We start from the raw sequence: 18952 nt of genomic DNA, 5'->3' as shown, positions 1-18952 counted from the left end.
AATTTAGGAGTAAATTGAAAACTTTTTTCTTTTCCAAATTTCAATGATTAGGTTTGCATTTTTATTTTTTTTATTTTTTTTACTATTTATATTTATTTATGTAATTTTTCCTAGTGAGTTACTAGTTTCTTTCGTTGTAAACTGTATTGAAACAATTTATGGGGGTAACTGCACTATATAAGAATTGTATTGTATTGCACTATAGGTATACAGATCAATGCCCCTATTGATCCTTGATTTTGAGGGCAATTGATGCACTCTTTATTGTCAATGCATTCCTAGCATCAAGCACAGCTCCATGGTTCATTGGCTTCAATCCCTCTGATACCAATGCACTTGCACTGAAGTTAGATATGTCAAAGGGCCTATTTATGTTTTTGATGGCCATGGTAACCCCAAGGTGTCATCCTCTGACAGATGGCATAATTATGGCTGACATTTATTTAATTTACTTACTTAGAGCCTCTTTTATCAAGCCACACTAACAGTTCCCATGTGGCAATGCTGACAAAACCCATTCAAAATGAATTAGATTTGTCAGCATTGCCGCACTGGGAATTTCTAGCGTGGTTTGATAAAAGAGGCCCTTATTTATTCATTCATATTTTTAACACACGTTATCTAAAAATCTAAGTGGGTAACATCAGAATAAAACATGGCAAATGTAAAATCATCTAAAACTAATCAACATTAACAATAAAACCACACATAATTTTTATCAAATTGTCATTTATACCATCCATGTAGCTTTAACAATCAAATCAGTTATCAAAGTAAACCTCTATAAGTTTGTTTAAATTAATAGGCTTTCAGCATCTTCCTAAATGTCACAGTTTCTTCAATACACCTCATATTTACCAGTAAACAGTTCTACAACATTGGCCCAACCACTGAGAAAACTTATAAATGATTCTCATCTAAGCAGACATGATAAAAGGACGAGGTGCCCATAAACACTGTCCCTTTGATCTTAACATTCACAGAGGGCAACATAACTTCAAAGAAGCGTAAATACATTCTGAAGCTTTACTGTTCAAAACTTTATGAGCCACCATAATGATTTTGAATATAGGAGAGGTGTGTTTGTAACGACTACCCCTGCAACAATATGTGCTGCAAACCTATAAATGGAAGTTCCTCTTATGAATCAAACCTTCTTAGCATGACTGCTCAACAAAAACATATATGATAAAATGCTTATATGTAATTTGAGTGTTAAAAAAGGTTGGGAGACCATCACTTGAATCTGACTGGTACACAGATCTTTAACAAATGCTGAGAACTATTGCACCATAAGGTAGCTAACACATACATGTCTCCACTGGTTCCTTAAGCAACTTTATAACATCACTGGTCTACCATCCACCTATTGAAACGCTGAGCAAACTCAATATAAACTGCCCAAAAGTGCTGTGGTAATGCCCCAAAATATAACAAAATAATTCAATATTGAAATGCAATAATTTATTTATTTGTTGCATTTGTATCCCACGTTTTCCCACCTCTTTGCAGGCTCAATGTGGCTTACATTATGCCATAATGGCAATCAATATTTCCGGATTGAGAAATACAAAATAGTGTTACATTAAAGTTCATAAATGTTGAAGTAAATTATAAAGTAAGTTGTATAGACTGTTCATTTCAGGCATGGGAAATAAGGGGGTGATGCGTTAATGTTCATTGGTGAAAATTGATTGAAGCGGTCAGGTGTAGAGAATTCGGTTTTATCTGGGTTGGTAGAGTTATGGTGTTAGGTTATTTATGATGGCTCATTATGATATATCTTCCTGAACAGGTTGGTCTTCAGTAATTTCTGGAAGGCTGTTAGGTCGTGCATTGTTTTTAAGGCCTTTGGTAGTGCATTCCATAGTTGCGTGCTGATGTAGGAGAAGCTAGATGCACATATTGATTTATATTTAAGTCCTTTGCAACTGGGGTATTGGAGGTTCAAGAATGTGCGTGCTGATCTTTTTGTGTTCCTGGTTGGTAAGTCTATGTCTGACATATATACCGGGGCCTCACCATGAATGATTTTATGAACCAGGGTACAGATTTTGAAAGCAGTTCGTTCTTTCAGTGGGAGCCAGTGTAATTTTTCTCTTACGGGTTTGGCGCTTTCGTATTTCGCTTTTCCAAATATGAGTCTAGCTGCAGTGTTTTGGGCAGTTTGGAGTTCTTAATGATTTGTTCTTTGCATCCGGCGTAAATGGCATTACAATAATCCAAGTGGCTTAACACCATTGATTGTACCAGGCTGCGGAATATATCCCTTGGGAAGAAAGATTTAACTCTTTTGAGTTTCCACATTGCATGGAACATTTTCTTTGTTATATTTTTCATGTGGCTTTCTAGTGTGAGATTTCGGTCAATTGTAACTCCCAGAAGTTTTAGGCGGTCTGAAACATGAAGGGTGTAGTCTGGGGTGTTTATAGTGGAAATATGAAAACATGACACAAAAAATACCGACACTCAGCTTAATTTCGTTTTTTTGCATGCAACATTGTCTGACTTCGGACACACTGGATCATCTTTTAACCAAATCTCACTTTTTTATCTCTCCAAAACACTCTCAACTATGAGCTCTGCTTATACATCCACCGACCCCCTTCCCTCCTTCTTTCTTGATAATAACTGTGATTTGATTGTTAAAGCTACACGGGTGTTATGAATGACAATTTAATAAAAATTTAAAACTCATTGCTTCTCCCCTTCCTCCACCCCATTTTATTAGCCTTTTCCTTAGGCACTTTTTCTTCTAACTGGAAATATGCATCCATTTGTTCCATTTTGAAGCAATCTTCTTGGATTCATCTCAACCAATGAACTACCGTCCTATCTATAAGCTTCCTTTGGCCTCCAAGGTTTTGGAGAAAATAGTACTCCATCAGTTTTCTTCCTGCTTAGAAGAAACAATGTTCTTCACTTCAAACAATAAGGCTTTTGCACTAGTCACTCCATAGAAAACCTTCTCCTAACCTTAACAAATACACTTAAATGCACAGCTGAACTTAATCAGGAAACCATTATCATTTTCCTGGACCTATGTTTAGCCTTTATCTGGTTGACTCAACCTTAATTCTAGACTGCATGACTTTCATAGGTATAAATGATACTGAGGAAGATGTGGGAGATACAAGTGCCAGAAATGGCATTTAATGCTGATGAGTCAGAGAAAGTGAAACAAATCTCTGTAAACCTGGAATATGTAATGGGGCAATCTGACAAACTGAAGAGTAGCAAATTGCCTGAACCGAATGGTATGTATCCCAGAGTACTGATAGAATTGATAAATGAACTTACAGAGCTACTGTTAGTAATACGTATTTTATCTTTAAAATCTAGCATGGTACCAGAAGATTGGAGGGTGGCCAACGTAATGCCAATTTTTAAAAAGGTTTCCAGAGGTGATCGGGAAATTAGACACTGGTGAGCCTGAAGTCGGTGCCAGGCAAAATGGTAGAGACTATCATAAAGAATAAAATTACAGAGCATACATAAGCAGGGATTAATGAGACAAAGCCAACAAGGATTTAGTCAAGGGAAATCTTGCCTCACCAATCTACTACATTTCTTTGAAGGGATGAATAAACATGTGGCTAAAAGTGAACCGGTTGATACTGTGTATCTGGATTTTCAAAAGGCATTTGACAAAGTACCTCATAAAAGACTCCTGAGAAAGTAATGTCCTATTGTGGATTAAAAACAGGTTAAAAGATAGAAGGTTAAATGATCCATATTCTCAGTGGAGAAGGGTAGATAGTGGGGTTCCCCAGGGGTCTATGCTGGGGCTGCTGCTTTTTAACACATTTATAAATGATCTAGAGATGGAAATAACTAGTGAGGTAATTAAATTTGCTAATGACACAAAGTTATTCAACGTTATTTAATTGCAAGAGGATTGTGAAAAATTGAAAGAGGACCTGACGAGACTGGAAATCTTGGCATCCAAATGGCAGATGACATTTAATGTGATCAAGTGCAAAGTGATGCATATGGGAAACAGGAACCCAAACTACATGATGCAAGGTTCCACGTTATTTATTTATTTATTTATTTATGTATTTGTTGCATTTGTATCACACATTTTCCCACCTCTTTGCAGGCTCAATGTGGCTTACAATATGTCATGAGTAGTGGAAATGCATGAGAAAGTATACATTTAGTAATAACACAAGGATTTTGGGTAACATGATAATGATAGAACATGATAGTATTTTTCAGCAAACATAATAAGAGATATATAAGAAATATATAAGAATTATATAAGAAAATATGCATTTAGTAATAGCAAAAGGATCTTGGGTAGCGTGATGATGAGAAAACATGTTAATATTTTGGCAGGTATAGTGGAAGTAGTTCTGGATATGTGTACAGGAGTTCATATTTGTTGATCATTGTTGTATGCCTTGTTGAAGAGATGAGTCTTCAGCAGAATTCAGAAGTTAGCTAGCTCATAGATCATTTTTAAATTGCGCGGCAGCACATTCCAGAATTGTGTGCTCAGGTAGGAAAAGGTTGAAGAAAAGGATCTAGGTGACATCATTGATGATACGTTGAAACCCTCTGCTGAGGGGAGATATGATAAGAGTCTATAAAATACTGAGTGGCATGGAATGGGTAGTTGTGAATCACTTGTTTACTCTTTCTAAAAATACTAGGACTAGAGGGCACACAATAAAGCTACTAAGTAGTAAATTTAAAACAAACTGGAGAAAATATTTCTTCACTCAACAGTGCTTCAAGTTGGGTGCCATTTATAGAATACTGCCTAGAGCCAGCATTGGGCACAAGGATTTACAACTGAAACCTGGTCTAAATCTTTGCAACTTAATTAGGCATTGATGGCCGTTTTCTATAACACTGTGCGCAAATTCTAGGAACATCCTAACTGAACTATACCCCTCCCGTGGCCACACCCCCTTTCCGGATCCACATGGAAACATTTATGCACTCATATTTATAGAATACTGACTTTGAAGATGTGCACATAAATTCTAATTTCTGTCAATCAGCACCTATAATTGATTGTTGGTGCCCAATTATTGACATTAATTGGCTCAGTCAATTAAAATTACACATGTCTGGAAATTCAAAAAGTATACACATAAGTACAAACCCTCTCCCTAACCACACCGTCTGGAACACCGCCCCAAAACATAGATTAACTTGCATATATACAACAATCTGTACATGAGTTAAGTTTTCTTGCATATTAGGCAGGAGATTTTGTAACAGTCCATTTCTGCAGCTAAATGTAATCACTTTACCCAAGGAAATGCCTTTGAAAATAGCTGATAGAACACAAATGTTAAGGACAGTATTGCCTTAGGACATCAGTGTATTCTCCTATAGGCTTGAAACAGGGGTGTAGCCACGGCAGCGGGTGCATCTTAAAAACATTGGCATTTGCTGTCATGGCGCTTTCTTCCAGGGTCCGGCGTCGTGCAGCATCTCTTCTTTACTCCTTCCCTCACCTCACCCATCCCGTGACTCTCCTTGCTTCAGCGGGCCCCCAGCAATGGCAGAGCAGCAATTCCTATATGCTGCTACCTGCCTCTAACCCGGAAGTCTCTCCTCTAATGCAGCTTCCTGTTTCTCTGCCTGGGTGGGAGTCGGGACGCAACAGAGGGGAGGCTTCCAGGTTAGCGGCAGGCAGTGTATAGGAATTGCTGCTGCTGCCGGAGACCCACTGAAGCAAGGAGAGTCATGGGATGGGTGAGGTGAGGGAAAGAACGAAGAGATGCTGCACGGGGGGGGGGGGGGGGAAATAGAGGGAGAGAGAGTTGCTGAACGGGGGGGAGGGGGGGCCAAGAGGGAAGCAGATTTGCTGCAGGGAGTAGAGACGAGAGGGGGAAGGAAAGTTGCTGCATGAGAGGGGGATGATGATTTGCTGAACAGGGGGGGGGCAAGAGAGGGAAGGTGAGTTGCTGCACAGGGAGGCAAGAGAGAAGGAGAGCTGCTGCACGGGGGGCGAGAGGGAAGGAGAGTTGCTGCATGTGGGGGTGAGAGAGGGAAGGAGACTTGCTGCATGGGGGAGGAGGGAAGGGGAGTTGTTGCATGGGGGCGAGAGGGAGAAGGAGAGTTGCTGCACTGAGTATGAGAGGGGGAGGAGAATTGCTGCACTGTAGGTGAGAGGGGGAAGGTGAGTTACTGCACGGGGACAAGAGAAGGAAGGAGAGTTGCTGCATAGGGGGGGCAAGAGAAAGAAGGAGGGTTGCTGCATGGGGGCAAGAAAGGGAAGGAGAGATGCTGCATGGAGGGGGGAGAGAGGGAGGGAGAGATACTGAATGGAGAGGGAGTGCGAGAGAAATATTGGGCATAATGGTGAAGGGGAGGATGGGAGAGATGTTGGACCCGGGGAACAAGGGAGGGAAGGAGAGAGCAAGACACAGATGGTGGACAATGGTGTAGGGGGGAGACACGAGAGAGGGAGAATTGTTGGATATGGGGTGGAAGGGAGGAAGGGAGAGATGTAGCAAAGGAGTGGAGAGGGGCGAGAGAGGGAGGGAGAGATACTGCATGGAGAGGGGTGAGAGAGGGAAAGATGGTGCATGCGAGAGAGAGGAAGAAATATTAGGAATGATGGTGGATGGAAGAAAGGGAGAGATGTTGGACCCGGGGTACAAGGGAGGGAGAGACAGATATTGGACAATAGGAGAGAGGGAGTGATGTTGGTCAAGGGGGGGATGAGAGGGAGGGAGAGATGTTGGATCCAGGAGCAGAAGGGAGTGATGGAGAGATGCAGGACAATGGGAGTGAGGGAAGAGAGGGAGAAATGCTGGACTAACAGGGGGAGGGCAGAAGGGTGGAGTGAGGAAGGCACTGGGAATGGTGGAACCATGTGGGAGAGACCAGACAGGGGAGGAAGGGGTGGCAAGGAAATGAATGAGAGGATAGTGTTATAGAGGGTAGAAATATGGTAATGGGAATGGAGGGCTGAGAAAGAAGTGAGACGGGCAATTGGACAGCTAGTAGATGAGAGAAAGTGCAAGAAAATGAGGGTGAACAATGTATTGGATAATAATATTTATTAAGAATGTGAGTATAAGCGGCGTAAAGCTTCACAGAAAATGGACTTTTGTTCTGCAGCAGCCTGAGGAATTCAGCGCTAAGAAGTGTTACCCAAATCCTCAGTGCTTCTACTTTAGTCTACCAATAGAATAAAATTCTCTGACTGACCTCGTATGTAGACAGGCAGACTGGGGTCCTTTCTAATTTCCTGACTTTGCAGAAAAGGACAGAAGTTGCAAGAAAGCTGTAGAATAGAAATGACTAGTATAATCAGTGGGAGGCTCTGGGAGCTGCAGAATCTTCCTCTGACTATGAAAAGAAACTCCTCCTTGAAATATGTCTTAGGTTTATATCTCCTGATTTTATTTATTTTATTTGTTACATTTATATCCCACATTTTCCCACCTATTTGTAGGCTCAATGTGGCTTATATAGTACCGGAGAGGTGTTACAGACTCCAGTGTAAACGAATACAAAGTGATGTTGTGGTAAGATAAAGTTCATGTGGCAAAGCCACACTAGGGAACCGTACAACGGAAGAGTTGTGTTATGTCCATTACGTTCTTTAGTTTTGTTGTGTTGCAGAGATCAGGAATTATGTTGGATCGATAGGGTATGCCTTTTTAAACAGGTTAGTTTTTAGTGTTTTCCAGAAGTTTAGGTGGCCATTCGTAGTTTTCAAGGCTTTTGGTAATTTTGAACCATCAGCTGCAAGGGAGAGCTTTCTAGCCAAGCCTAAACAATATAGTTCTCAGAAACAGTCATAAGTCTTGCTGAGTCACCCGCAGGCCGATGCTCAGAACTCCTGTGGTAAAGCCAACAGCACAGAACCCATACTGCTGGAACAGTGCAGAAAACCAGCTCGTCAATGCTCATAGGAAATTCAAATCATATGTGCGCTGTAAAACAAACTGACAGATTTTACAGAGAAAATCATGAGAAATGCTCTGTTCAATCACCCTAATACCTGCTTTGAGCTGGCATTAGATTTTCAGTGGTAAGAGCGGCTTTTTTCATTATTATTAAAGATTTATTAAAGATCAATGAATATACAACATCATAGCTGAATATATCAACAACACCTGATACACATACCCCCTTCCCCTTGGTAAGGGAGGCTTTGTTTTGTGCATTGTTCTCTGAGCATTGAGAGGAAATAGGAAATTACCTCATTCACATCCGTTTGACTACATTTGTAGGACAATGGGAGTGAGGGAAGAGAGGGAGAAATGCTGAACTAACAGGGGGAGGGCAGAAGAGTGGAGGGAGGAAGACATTGGGAATGGTGGAACCATGTGGGAGAGACCAGACAGGGGAGGAAGGGGTGGCAAGGAAATGAATGAGAGGATAGTGTTATAGAGGGTAGAAATATGGTAATGGGAATGGAGGGCTGAGAAAGAAGTGAGACGGGCAATTGGACAGCTAGTAGATGAGAGAAGATGAAGATTTGATAGGTAGCTGAAAAGTAAAGAGGAGGAGAAGAATGAGAAAGAGGGTGAAATTTGAGTTGACAGGCAGAAAATAAAATAAAAGATAGGAAAGACATAAAAAGGCATGAACAAAGTCAGAGACAGGTGTAGTGAGGGAATAGACAGGAGAGAGGGGAAAAGAAATGGACAGCAGCCACTTGAAAGAATTAGCAAATGACCGACTGGAAAGCATAAAAGAAACAATGGAACCAACATGATGGAAAAATAAAGTGTCCAGACAACAAAGGTAGAAAAAAGCATTTATTTTTAATATTTTAAATTGTGTTAATCTTTGGTGTGCACATTGTCTCCCGTGCTAGAACCCTCTGAGCATTCTGTGCTCACTAACACCGGTGCTAGTCCGGCGCTAACTGCCTCTAGCTCTGGCATTACATTCTGAGCATCGGTCCACCAGATTGGCACATACAAAGGCATAAAATAGTGACAGAAAGTTGCTGACCTGCATATGCGCAAGGTTGAGAGGATCCCTTGCTTTCCTTCTATTTACCAGACAGAAGAAGGGGAAACTGAGCTACCTTATTATCTACATTCAGATGCCCTGGACACTACCTGGCCTAGGAATATCTTAAGGTTGAAGGACTAACGTGTTTATCACCTCTGCAGGCAACTCTGTAGGTTCCAGCACTTCTAAAAGAATCCCAATCACAAAGCCTCAGTCTTTCTGAGTTTCCATCAAGAATATCAGCCTAACATTGTGCCTGCATTTGTGGGAAAATGTGGGGTAGAAATTAACCCTAAATAAAAATAAATAAATAACATAAGTGATAACTAAGAGTACTGCTATTACTATCAGCAACCAGCCATAGGAACTATGCTGAAAACTGTGTTTGACCCCTGCCACTCCAAATGGTAAGATTTAAGAGTTGGCAGGAGTAAAGCACTTCTGAACTACAGAAATGAAGTACAGGAAAGACTTTGGATATATCTTTGCTAAAGTTACTGTTCAAATTCCCACATTTTTTTGTTTTGCCACCATTACAATTAACTTTTAAAAGATTTTAGTAAAGATTATAGTTCAAAGCAACAACCTGGAAGTCAACTGAGTTATTGTGTGGAGATTTTTAAAAGTCTGAACTGCTGAAAGATATTTATCTAGTTTGGTTTCTGCTAAACCAATAAATTTGATTGTGAGCCTGGTTCCCACTCCACGGGGCCAACACTAGGCAGACACCCATGCAACAAAATATATTTCATGCTCCTCTTCAAATTTACCTTTACAGTTTGCTGATTTCATAGACTAAATATGGAGTACCAATTCTGTAACATCTCAGCACACTATGGACTGATTGGGTGGCACTAGTACTGACTCAAAAGCAACAGTGACTCAAAGACTTCATATAATATTTTTGTTACTCTCTGTTCTGGAGTGGAGAAGTAGCCTAATGGTTAGTGCAGCAGTCTGAGAACTAAGGGAACTGGGCTCAATTCCCCCTAAAGATCCTTGTGATTCTGGGCAAGATGTAAACTGCTCTGATTGTAACCACAGAAAGGTGGTATATCAAGTCCCATCCTCTTTCCTTTCCCATCTTCCTTGGGAGCCACAGTTATGATTACTGTGGTCTTTGAATGTAGCTCATGCCTTTTAAGTAGTGGTTCAAGGAAAGTTAAATCCAGGTATAGTAGAATATCCCAGTCCTTGGAGGACTTAGAATCTAAATTGTACCTGAGGCAATGAGGGTTAAGTGGCTTGCCCACAGTCATAAGAAGCCTCCTGGTTCTCAACTCACTGCTCTAATCACAAGGTTACTCCTCTACTATACTAAGACTGGATAATATAGATGGTAGCTATTTATTTACTAGTTAGATATATCTAGTTTCACTATAGAAACATTAAGCAATAGAAGCAATGATCCAATACCTTTGCCAAGGGTTTTGGCTTCTATGATCTCACTGATACGTCCTGGTCCCACTCCATTCTGAGCTGTTAATGTGAACTTATACCACGTTCCACATTTCAAGCTTTCCAGGCGATAGGAACGTTCACTGGGGCTGATGGAAAAGCTACCCCACTGCTCACTATTATCCTCAGAGTACTGAAGGATGTATCCTGCAAGAAAAGCAAAGACGATAACCAGAAAAGAGTCCCTGACTCTAGTGGAATAAGTTTTGTCTCCATTACAGATCAACATCCTACAAGAATTAGCATATGTTAGTGGGGCACATGCTCCATATACCAGATGAATACAGTATGATTGATATGAAAGCTTAGTTGCTGCATAGTCAATGTAAATATTGAAATCACCATGAATCAAATGTCAACCAGGCAGGGAAACATGTTTTGACATACTATTCTTTCTATTACATTTTTTTCTCTTAGGATCCCTGAAATCTTTCTCTAAAATCAAAGATAGCTACTAAGTGCCTTGAGTATCCCTTGGTGGCCACAAATGCACGGTAGCTCTCTAGCCCCTCAAGCACAAGAACAGTGTGGATCTTTTGCAGTGAAGTGTTTGGTCACCTCGAATTGAGCTTCCTCCATTGTCTCCCGGAACCCATGACAACGTGATAGAGGATGATGTTGTTCTTGAGACAGTCAGTCGAGGCTGGTCTGGTGGAACTAAATTGGAAGACATTAAAGCTATTAAATTAGGGGTCCAGCTAAAAACATATCTGAATTTATTAAGTGGAGTTTATCCTCTGCATCAATTATGTTAAACAATATATCATCAACAGTTCATATACCAAGTGGACAATTTTCCAAGCTTTTTATTCAGGTAAACAGGCCTCCTCTGCCTTGCTAAAAGTACATGTGAGCTTCCAGTTAGGTTAGAAAGGGCCACTCCCATCACAATACACTTGTAAGTATGTCAATTTGATGATTATATATGTATTGATTACATTAAAATATAAATAAAATATTTTTTAAAAAGAAGTGTTGGGGGGGGGGGGGGGGATGTGTAATATTCATGGAGAAAATAGCATGTCTATGAAGAATTGCATGAAATGTACCAGCGCTGTTTTGCACATGCATGGCCACTTATACAAATATCAAGTACAAAGTGTGTAGCTAATTTTTGAAATTGATCTATTTGGAAATCATCTACAAAGTGCAGAAATTAAAAGTGCACACATATTTGGTAATGTAGCAGCCTATTAAAAACTGTCTGTCCTCCTCCCCAACATAATTTAGTCAAGCTCTTATTTCTCTCTCAACTTGCTTTGTTTCACTGAAACATGAATGTCTGATTCAGATCTCTTATACCTCCACCAGGCTTTCCCTCCTGGATAACATTTCCTTTATTCAAATTGCTGCCAATGGAAAGGTAGTGGTTTAACTATGATGTTTTTCCCTCTGCTTTTTCTATTCTCTCATCTCAGTATTTTGGTTCTCCTTATTTTTAGGCTCTTTACCAGCCTCTGCCCATGAACAGGGGTCAATTTATAATCTTTTGGATCTCTTTAGTTCACATTTACTACATGCCACAACCCCAATACTATTAGGATACTTGAGCCTTCATCTGCCCGAACCCTTAAGACCCCCTGGCTAGTGACTACTTCTCCTTTTTCTTTTCATGAGGCTGACCTAGTTCAAATTCAGTCTATGCCTTCTCACTCTGCTGATCAGACTCTGGAATTGTTTATTACTTCTACCACTGGATCAAATGCAACCTCTAATGTCACATGTACTCCCATGCCGTACAGATTACTGTTTTGTATCCTCCTCTTGGAGATCTTCTGTCTCATTTTCCTCAAAATTCTGTTATTAAAACATTTCAGGAGCTGGGTGACATCACTACAGACACTCTTCTGTCCAACTGCCCCCCTTTTTCAGGAGACTTTGAGTCCTTGTTCCTCTCTTAACAGCTCTCTTCTTTCAAAAAGCAAATTTCAGATTGTTTTGAACAAGTCTGCTCCTTTAAAATCCTGTACCCTCCTTCCTCAACTATCTTTTCCTTGGTACCACAATGAGGAGGCAGCTGCACCATCATGAATGCCAATGATGCCACCTCTCTTGTCTCCCCCATCTTAGAGCTTATAAGGAGTTCTCGACTGATTATCATATTGCTATTGTTTGGGCTAAGAAGAAATTCTTCTCTACATGGATTCAGCTATATAGATTCCTGAGACAACAAACTTCTGTTTCCTCGGTCTCAAATGATCTGACTCCTTTGCTTCAAGATTCTTGCAGAAAACGAACCTATGCATAACAGTATTCACCCTACCTTTACTTGCTGATACATCTCCTTCATCCTCTGCCCAAGCACCATTATCTGCTTTGTTTTTACCTACCAAATTCCCTTCCCTCCCCTCAACTGTGGTATTGTCCTCACTGATTCATCCCTCACCTACCTCCAACAGATTTCATACTTTCCGCCTACCCTCAGCATTGGAAATTTGAAGACTGGTTTCTGCCTTGTGCTCCTCTTTACCCTTGTCTGACCCCCCCCCCCCCCAAAGGCATTTTTAGGACTTCTCTTAAACACTTTTTTCCTTTCCTTTAGTCCATCATTATCACCAATCTTTGGATGTGTGTTTCCTTGTCAGTTGAAACAAGCCATCATTACTCCCTGCTTGAAAGACCTTTGAGTAGTATCCATCATCCTATTTCTATTTCTAACTTTCCTTTCCAAGATTTTAGAAAAATTTCTCACAAATCAGCTGGTCTCTTTTCCAGACAATAGGGGTGGTCCTTCATTGTAGACAAAATTTATTTACTTATTTAAAAATTTCTATCCAGCACTATCCCACAGTTCTAGGTGGGTTATAATCTCTCTATATAAAATGCACCTCCAACGTTCTAATGAAGCCGGAACTTCCGTAGTTGTGTAGATCGCTTTTGCCCAGGAGTGTGTGCCCCGCCCTCGCGTTACAACGTGATGACGTCGAGGGCGGAGCACTCACACTCACCAACTCACCGTCGGAGGGAGAGAAGGAGGGAGGGTGGGGGATTACCTTGCTAGCGCCCGATCGTCATGACGTCAAACCGCATTGCTCAGACGCATAACGGGGGGGGGGTATTGAAATTGGAGGGAGGGGGGAATCTGGAACTCGGTGGGAGGGGCTTGAGGGGGCCTTGAACTGGGAGGGAGGGACGGGCGTCAGGGGGCCTTGAATTGGTAGGGAGGTAGGGAGGGAGGGGGGGTCTGCAATTTGGAAACAAGGAAGGGAGGGGGGTCTGGAACTTAGAAGGAAAGGAAGGAAGGAAGCAAGGGAGGGAGGGGAGGTCTGGAACTCGGGAGGGGGGCTGGAATTCGGGAGCAGGGAGGGAGGGAGGGGGGTCTGGAATAAGGGAGGGGGTCTGGAGACAGGAAGGGAGGGAGGAGGGGGGAATACCTTGCTAGTGCCCGTTTCATTGCCTACCAAAATGGGCCATTTATACTAGTTATTACATAATCAAACATTTGCATGTCATTTACTAAATAAACAACATTCACTCAAACAGAAAAATCATAGCATATTTAAAACTATCATAGTAATATAATCTCTATCAGACTATCAAAAGCTTTAGCAAAAAGAAAGGCTTTCAAGTGCTTTCTAAACTGTGCAGTAGAGCTATTTTTCATGTTTTCAATATTTCAGGCAACACTATATCACTGAGTACTCTCTTCTTCCATTGCTGGAGAACAGGTTTGGAGGGAGGTGTGCAAGTGAGACTGGGGAGAAATAAAAAATAAATAGTGTAATTGTTAAAATCTGTAAGTGGTTCAAAGTTTTTGTTTTTTTTCCTGAGCATGTACACCGAGAGGAGGGCATGACTGCAATGATGTGTGCATAATTATCAGGTAACCTGGGATAGCTACAGCTAAAAGCCATTGCATTGGCTGATGGTTCCAACAGTAGTTTCAAAGAGGAAGTTTAGCTGACGTGGAGGGGCATAATTGAACAAAAACGTCTATATCCATGGGCGTTTATCTCCGAGAACGGGTCCGTGAAGGGGCGGACCGAACCGTATTGTCGAAAAAAATAGACGTCCATGTTTTATTCGACAATTTGTGAGCTGGGCGTTTTTGTTTTTCAGTGATAATGGAAAATGAAAGCGCCCAGCTCAAAAACGAATAAATCCAAGGCATTTGTTCGTGGGAGGGGCCAGGAATCGTAGTGCACTGGTCCCCCTCACATGCCAGGACACCAACCGGGCACCCTAGGGGGCACTTTTACAAAAAAAAAAAAAAAAGGTAAAAGAGCTCCCAGGTGCATAGCACCCTTCCCTTGTGTGTTGAGCCCCCCAAATCCCCCTCAAAACCCACTGCCCACAAGTCTACACCATTACTATAGCCCTAAGGGGTGAAGGGGGGCACCTACATGTGGGTGCAGTGGGTTTGGGGGGGGGGGGGTTGGACGACTAAGCATTAAGCAGCACAATTGTAACAGGTAGGGGGGGATGGGCCTGGGTCCACCTGCCTGAAGTCCACTGCACCCCCTAACAACTGCTCCAGGGACCTGCATACTGCTGCCAGGGAGGTGGGTATGACATTTGAGGGTGAAAATAAAAAGTTGTGAAACATCATTTTTTGTGGTGGGAGGGGGTTAGTGACCACTAGGGGAGTCAGGGGAGGTCATCCCCGATTCCCTCTGGTGGTAATCTGGTCATTTAGGGCACTTTTTGGGGCCTTATTCGTGAAAAAACAGGGTCCAGGAAAAGTGCCCTAAATTCTAGCTACAAACGCATACTTTTTTTCCATTATCGGCGAAAGGCGCCCATCTCTCCTCGGCCGATAACCACGCCCCAGTTCCACCTTCGCCACGCCTCGGACACGCCCCCGTCAACTTTGTACGCTTCCGCGATGGAGTGCAGTTGAAAACGTCCAAAATCGGCTTTCCATTATACCGATTTATTCGTTTTTGTGAGATAAACGTCTATCTCCCGATTTGGGTCGAAATCTAGGCGTTTTTCTCTTTCAATTATAAGGTGGATAGTGTTGAAGAGCTGGTAAGTGAAAATCTGATTGCTTTTTTTGTGTTTGTTCTTATATAACACATTCTCCTTGGATAGGAAGAGTTTGTGATATGTGAAAATACATTTTGCTTTAATAAAATTGCTAAACTTTAGAGTCAGTGCTTTTTTTGTGTTTGTTTTTATATAAAACATTCTCCTTGGATAGGACGAGTCTGTGATATGTGAAAATACATTTTGCTTTAATAAAATTGCTAACCTTTAGAGTCAGAGACATATCAATGAGGGATACAAGCAGTGCTATTTTTGTGCCGGTACGCGCCGGTACAGCGTACCGGCACCTTTTTCCTGAGGTCCGGCTCACTTGCTCACTCCCTTCTGTTCCTGCTCTCGCGCTCCAAAATCTTTTACCCGAAGTTGCAATTCTCCTCTCTCCCCTGCCCTCCCCTCCATGTCCAGCATGTCGCCTCCCTCCCCTGCCCTCCCCTCTCCTCTCCAAGTTGCGGCAAACTGGAAGTGAAAAGAGCGCAGCAGTGCTCACTGAGGCAGGCACACAGGCAGGTTAGTCTCTCACATCGCTTCCCTTTCAGTGTGTCCCGCCCTTGAAGGCCGGAAGCAACGTGAGAGGAGACGAACCTGCCTGCGTGCCTGCCTGCCTGCCTCAGTGAGCACTGCTGCGCTGCCTTCACTTCCGGTTCGCCGCAACTTGGAGAGGAGAGGGGAGGGCAGGGGAGGGAGGTGACATGCTGGACACGTCACCAGACAACAAAGGTAGAAAAAATCATTTCATTTTCATTTTAGTGTTTGGAATATGTCCAATTTGAGAATTTACATCTGCTGTCTTAATTTGCACTGGGTATACTGGAGCTGTAACAGCTTACAGAAATTATTTATAATTAAAAAAAAATCACGTTATTTTTTTCTCCTATACTAGTATAATATTTTCAAGGATGTCTGTTTATATGCGCCATGGCTGGTATAAGGGGTGTGGCTAATGTGGGTGTGGCTATAAAAGGGGTGGAGTCATATGTGGTGACCCCACCCATAATGAGTACCGGCACCTTTTTTTCTGACCAGCAACTTATCACAAGTTAGCATAGGCCAAATGTCAAACCACAGCCTTAGAAAGGTATTTTTCAGAAAAAGCACATTTATAGCTCTCTAGCAACTCTTAAGTCTGCTCCCAGCTCAAGAAAAGCAAAATAGCAATATTAAAATAAAAACTAGAAATAAGTATGGTTTGCACCTTTTCATGGCCTCTATGATATACAACGTTATTTATTTATTTATAGCATTTATATCCCACACTTTCCCGCCCATGGGCAGGCTCAATGTGGCTTACATTAGTTCAAAAAGGCTAACATCAGTGTAAAAAGGCTTACATCAAACTAGTAACAAACAATCAGATACATTAAGGGTGAAGTAGTTGGTGAGGAATGACAGAGGGGAAGAAAAGAGAAAGGAGCAGAAGAATTCAATACGGCCGCATAACAGTAACAGTTCAGGAGTCACTAATGCAATGCGGGACTGTAGCGTAAGCTTTTCTAAATAAGGTGGTCTTCAGTGATATTCTGAAAGCCTGTTGTTCGGAAGTTGTTTTAACTGATTTGGGTAAACCATTCCACAATCGTGCGCTGATATAGGGAAAGGTAGATGCGTAGCTGGTTTTATACTTGAGGCCACTACATGTGGGGTAGTGGAGATGTAAGTAAGAACGAGAAGATTTGTAATAATTCCTGGGTGGTAAGATGATAAGATTATCCATATAAGCTGGAGCTTTGCCGTAGAGGATTTTATATGCACCAGGGTGCAAATTTTAAATGTTATACGATCCTTGACAGATAGCCAGTGCAGTTTTGCACATAATGGTCTGGAACTGACAAACTTCGATTTACCATAGATCAATCTTGCAGCTGTGTTTTGGACAGTTTGTAATTTTTTGAGAAGCAGTTCCGTGCACCCTGCATAGATTCCATTGCAGTAATCAAGATGACTTAAAACTAGCGACCGCACTAAATTGCAAAATACTTCTCTAGGGAAAAATGGTTTTATACGCTTTAATTTCTAAAGAGTGAAGAATACCTTTTTGACAGTTGCGTTTGTTTGTTCTACCAGTGTTAGATTTCTAACAAGTATTACTCCTAGAATTTTCAGAGACTCAGAGATTGGCAGGACAAGCTCAGGTGCAATTAAGGTGGTGGGATTGAACTTGTTATAGGGTGAGGTGAGTAGAAGGCAATGAGTTTTCTCTGTGTTGAGCTTCAATTTAAAGGAGTTCGCCCAAGCACGCACGGTGTGTAATCCAAGTCTGATGTTGTCAGCTATTTCGGTTAAGTTGTTTCTAAAATGTAGATTGTGATGTCATCCGCGTAGATGAATGGATTGAGACCAAGTTTGGAAAGAGCTGCGGCCAGAGGAGTTAGCATTATGTTGAATAGTGTTGTGGAAAGAGGCGAGCCCTGTGGCACACCACAGTCGGCTGTCCAAGAAGGTGACAAACTTGCTTTGGAGTTGACTTGGGAGGTTAGAAAGCCTTTTAACCATTTTAGTACATTGCCGCTGGTTCCAAAATAATCAAGGAGCTGTAGTAGAATAGTATGGTTCACCATGTCAAAGGCACTGGACATGTCGAATTGCAAAAGTAGAATGCTTTTCCCTACTGCTATCTCCTGTTTGAAGTTTGACAGGAGTGTGACGAGCACAGTTTCTGTGCTATGGAGTGTGTGGAATCCTGACTGTGATTCATGCAAAATGTGGAACTTGTCCAGATACTCACTGAGTTGCTTGTTCACCATGCTCTCCATTAATTTCACAAACAGCGGGATCGATGCAATAGGTCGCTAGTTGGTAATAGTTGGTGTCTTTAGGAATAGGGTGCTACTTTTCTTGGTGTCTTTAGGAATAGGGGTGAGTAGGATATTTCCTTAGGTTTCAGGGAAGATTCAGGGAAGAGTAATGCTTTGATGTTTCTCTTATATATACTATCTGCTACCACATTTGCTTATTTCCGATCTGATGAAGAAGGGCAACCTTCGAAAGCTAATCAAGAAATGTATTAAGTTATGTCCAATAAAAAAGGTATCATCTTATTTTCTTTTTCATGTTTTATTTTGCTTGATTTCTATCGATAACCTTTAAGGGAAGATTCCGTTACTAAGCATGAAGTTTAAATGCAGCGGGCCTATTTTGGATTTATAAAAGTGCTTTATAGATTGTCTAATAGCATTCTTGTATTTTCTGTGTGATTGCTTCCATGCATGGTGGTGTTGAGCATCCTTTTGTTTTCTCCATCCTCTTTCTAGTCTTCTCGTAATGGTTTTGAGTTCCTTAAGATCGTCATTAAACCATGGCGCTACGGCTTGCCGTTTTGCTGTCTTTGTTCTGATCGGGGCTATGATATCTAAAATTTTCCTGCATCGTTCATCCCAGATGGAAAAGAAGTGTACCGAGTCCACCGGTTCAGGTCAATCAGATTCGTAGATTAAATTCCAAAATGTCGCGGGGTCTATACGTCCTCTTGTACTATATGTGGTTTGGGTTCGGATGTGCTGCTGACCCTTTTCCTGCCAAGAAATGGCACCAAGGGACTGCTGACCAATTTATGCAGGATAATTGC

General features: G+C 41.6%; 1 protein-coding gene across 1 annotated transcript in view; it reads right to left on the bottom strand.

Moving 5' to 3' along the window:
• Positions 1-18952, bottom strand: part of DSCAM (DS cell adhesion molecule) — a 999367-nt gene that overhangs the window by 154917 nt on the left and 825498 nt on the right. Inside the window, 2 exon segments of the mRNA XM_030205023.1 lie at positions 10360-10548; positions 10960-11058. Of these exon segments, the coding sequence (XP_030060883.1) occupies positions 10360-10548; positions 10960-11058 (288 nt within the window).

Source organism: Microcaecilia unicolor, chromosome 5, assembly GCF_901765095.1.
Source record: "Microcaecilia unicolor chromosome 5, aMicUni1.1, whole genome shotgun sequence".
NCBI classification, from domain to species: domain Eukaryota; kingdom Metazoa; phylum Chordata; class Amphibia; order Gymnophiona; family Siphonopidae; genus Microcaecilia; species Microcaecilia unicolor.
This window is presented reverse-complemented; position numbering and strand designations above follow the sequence as displayed.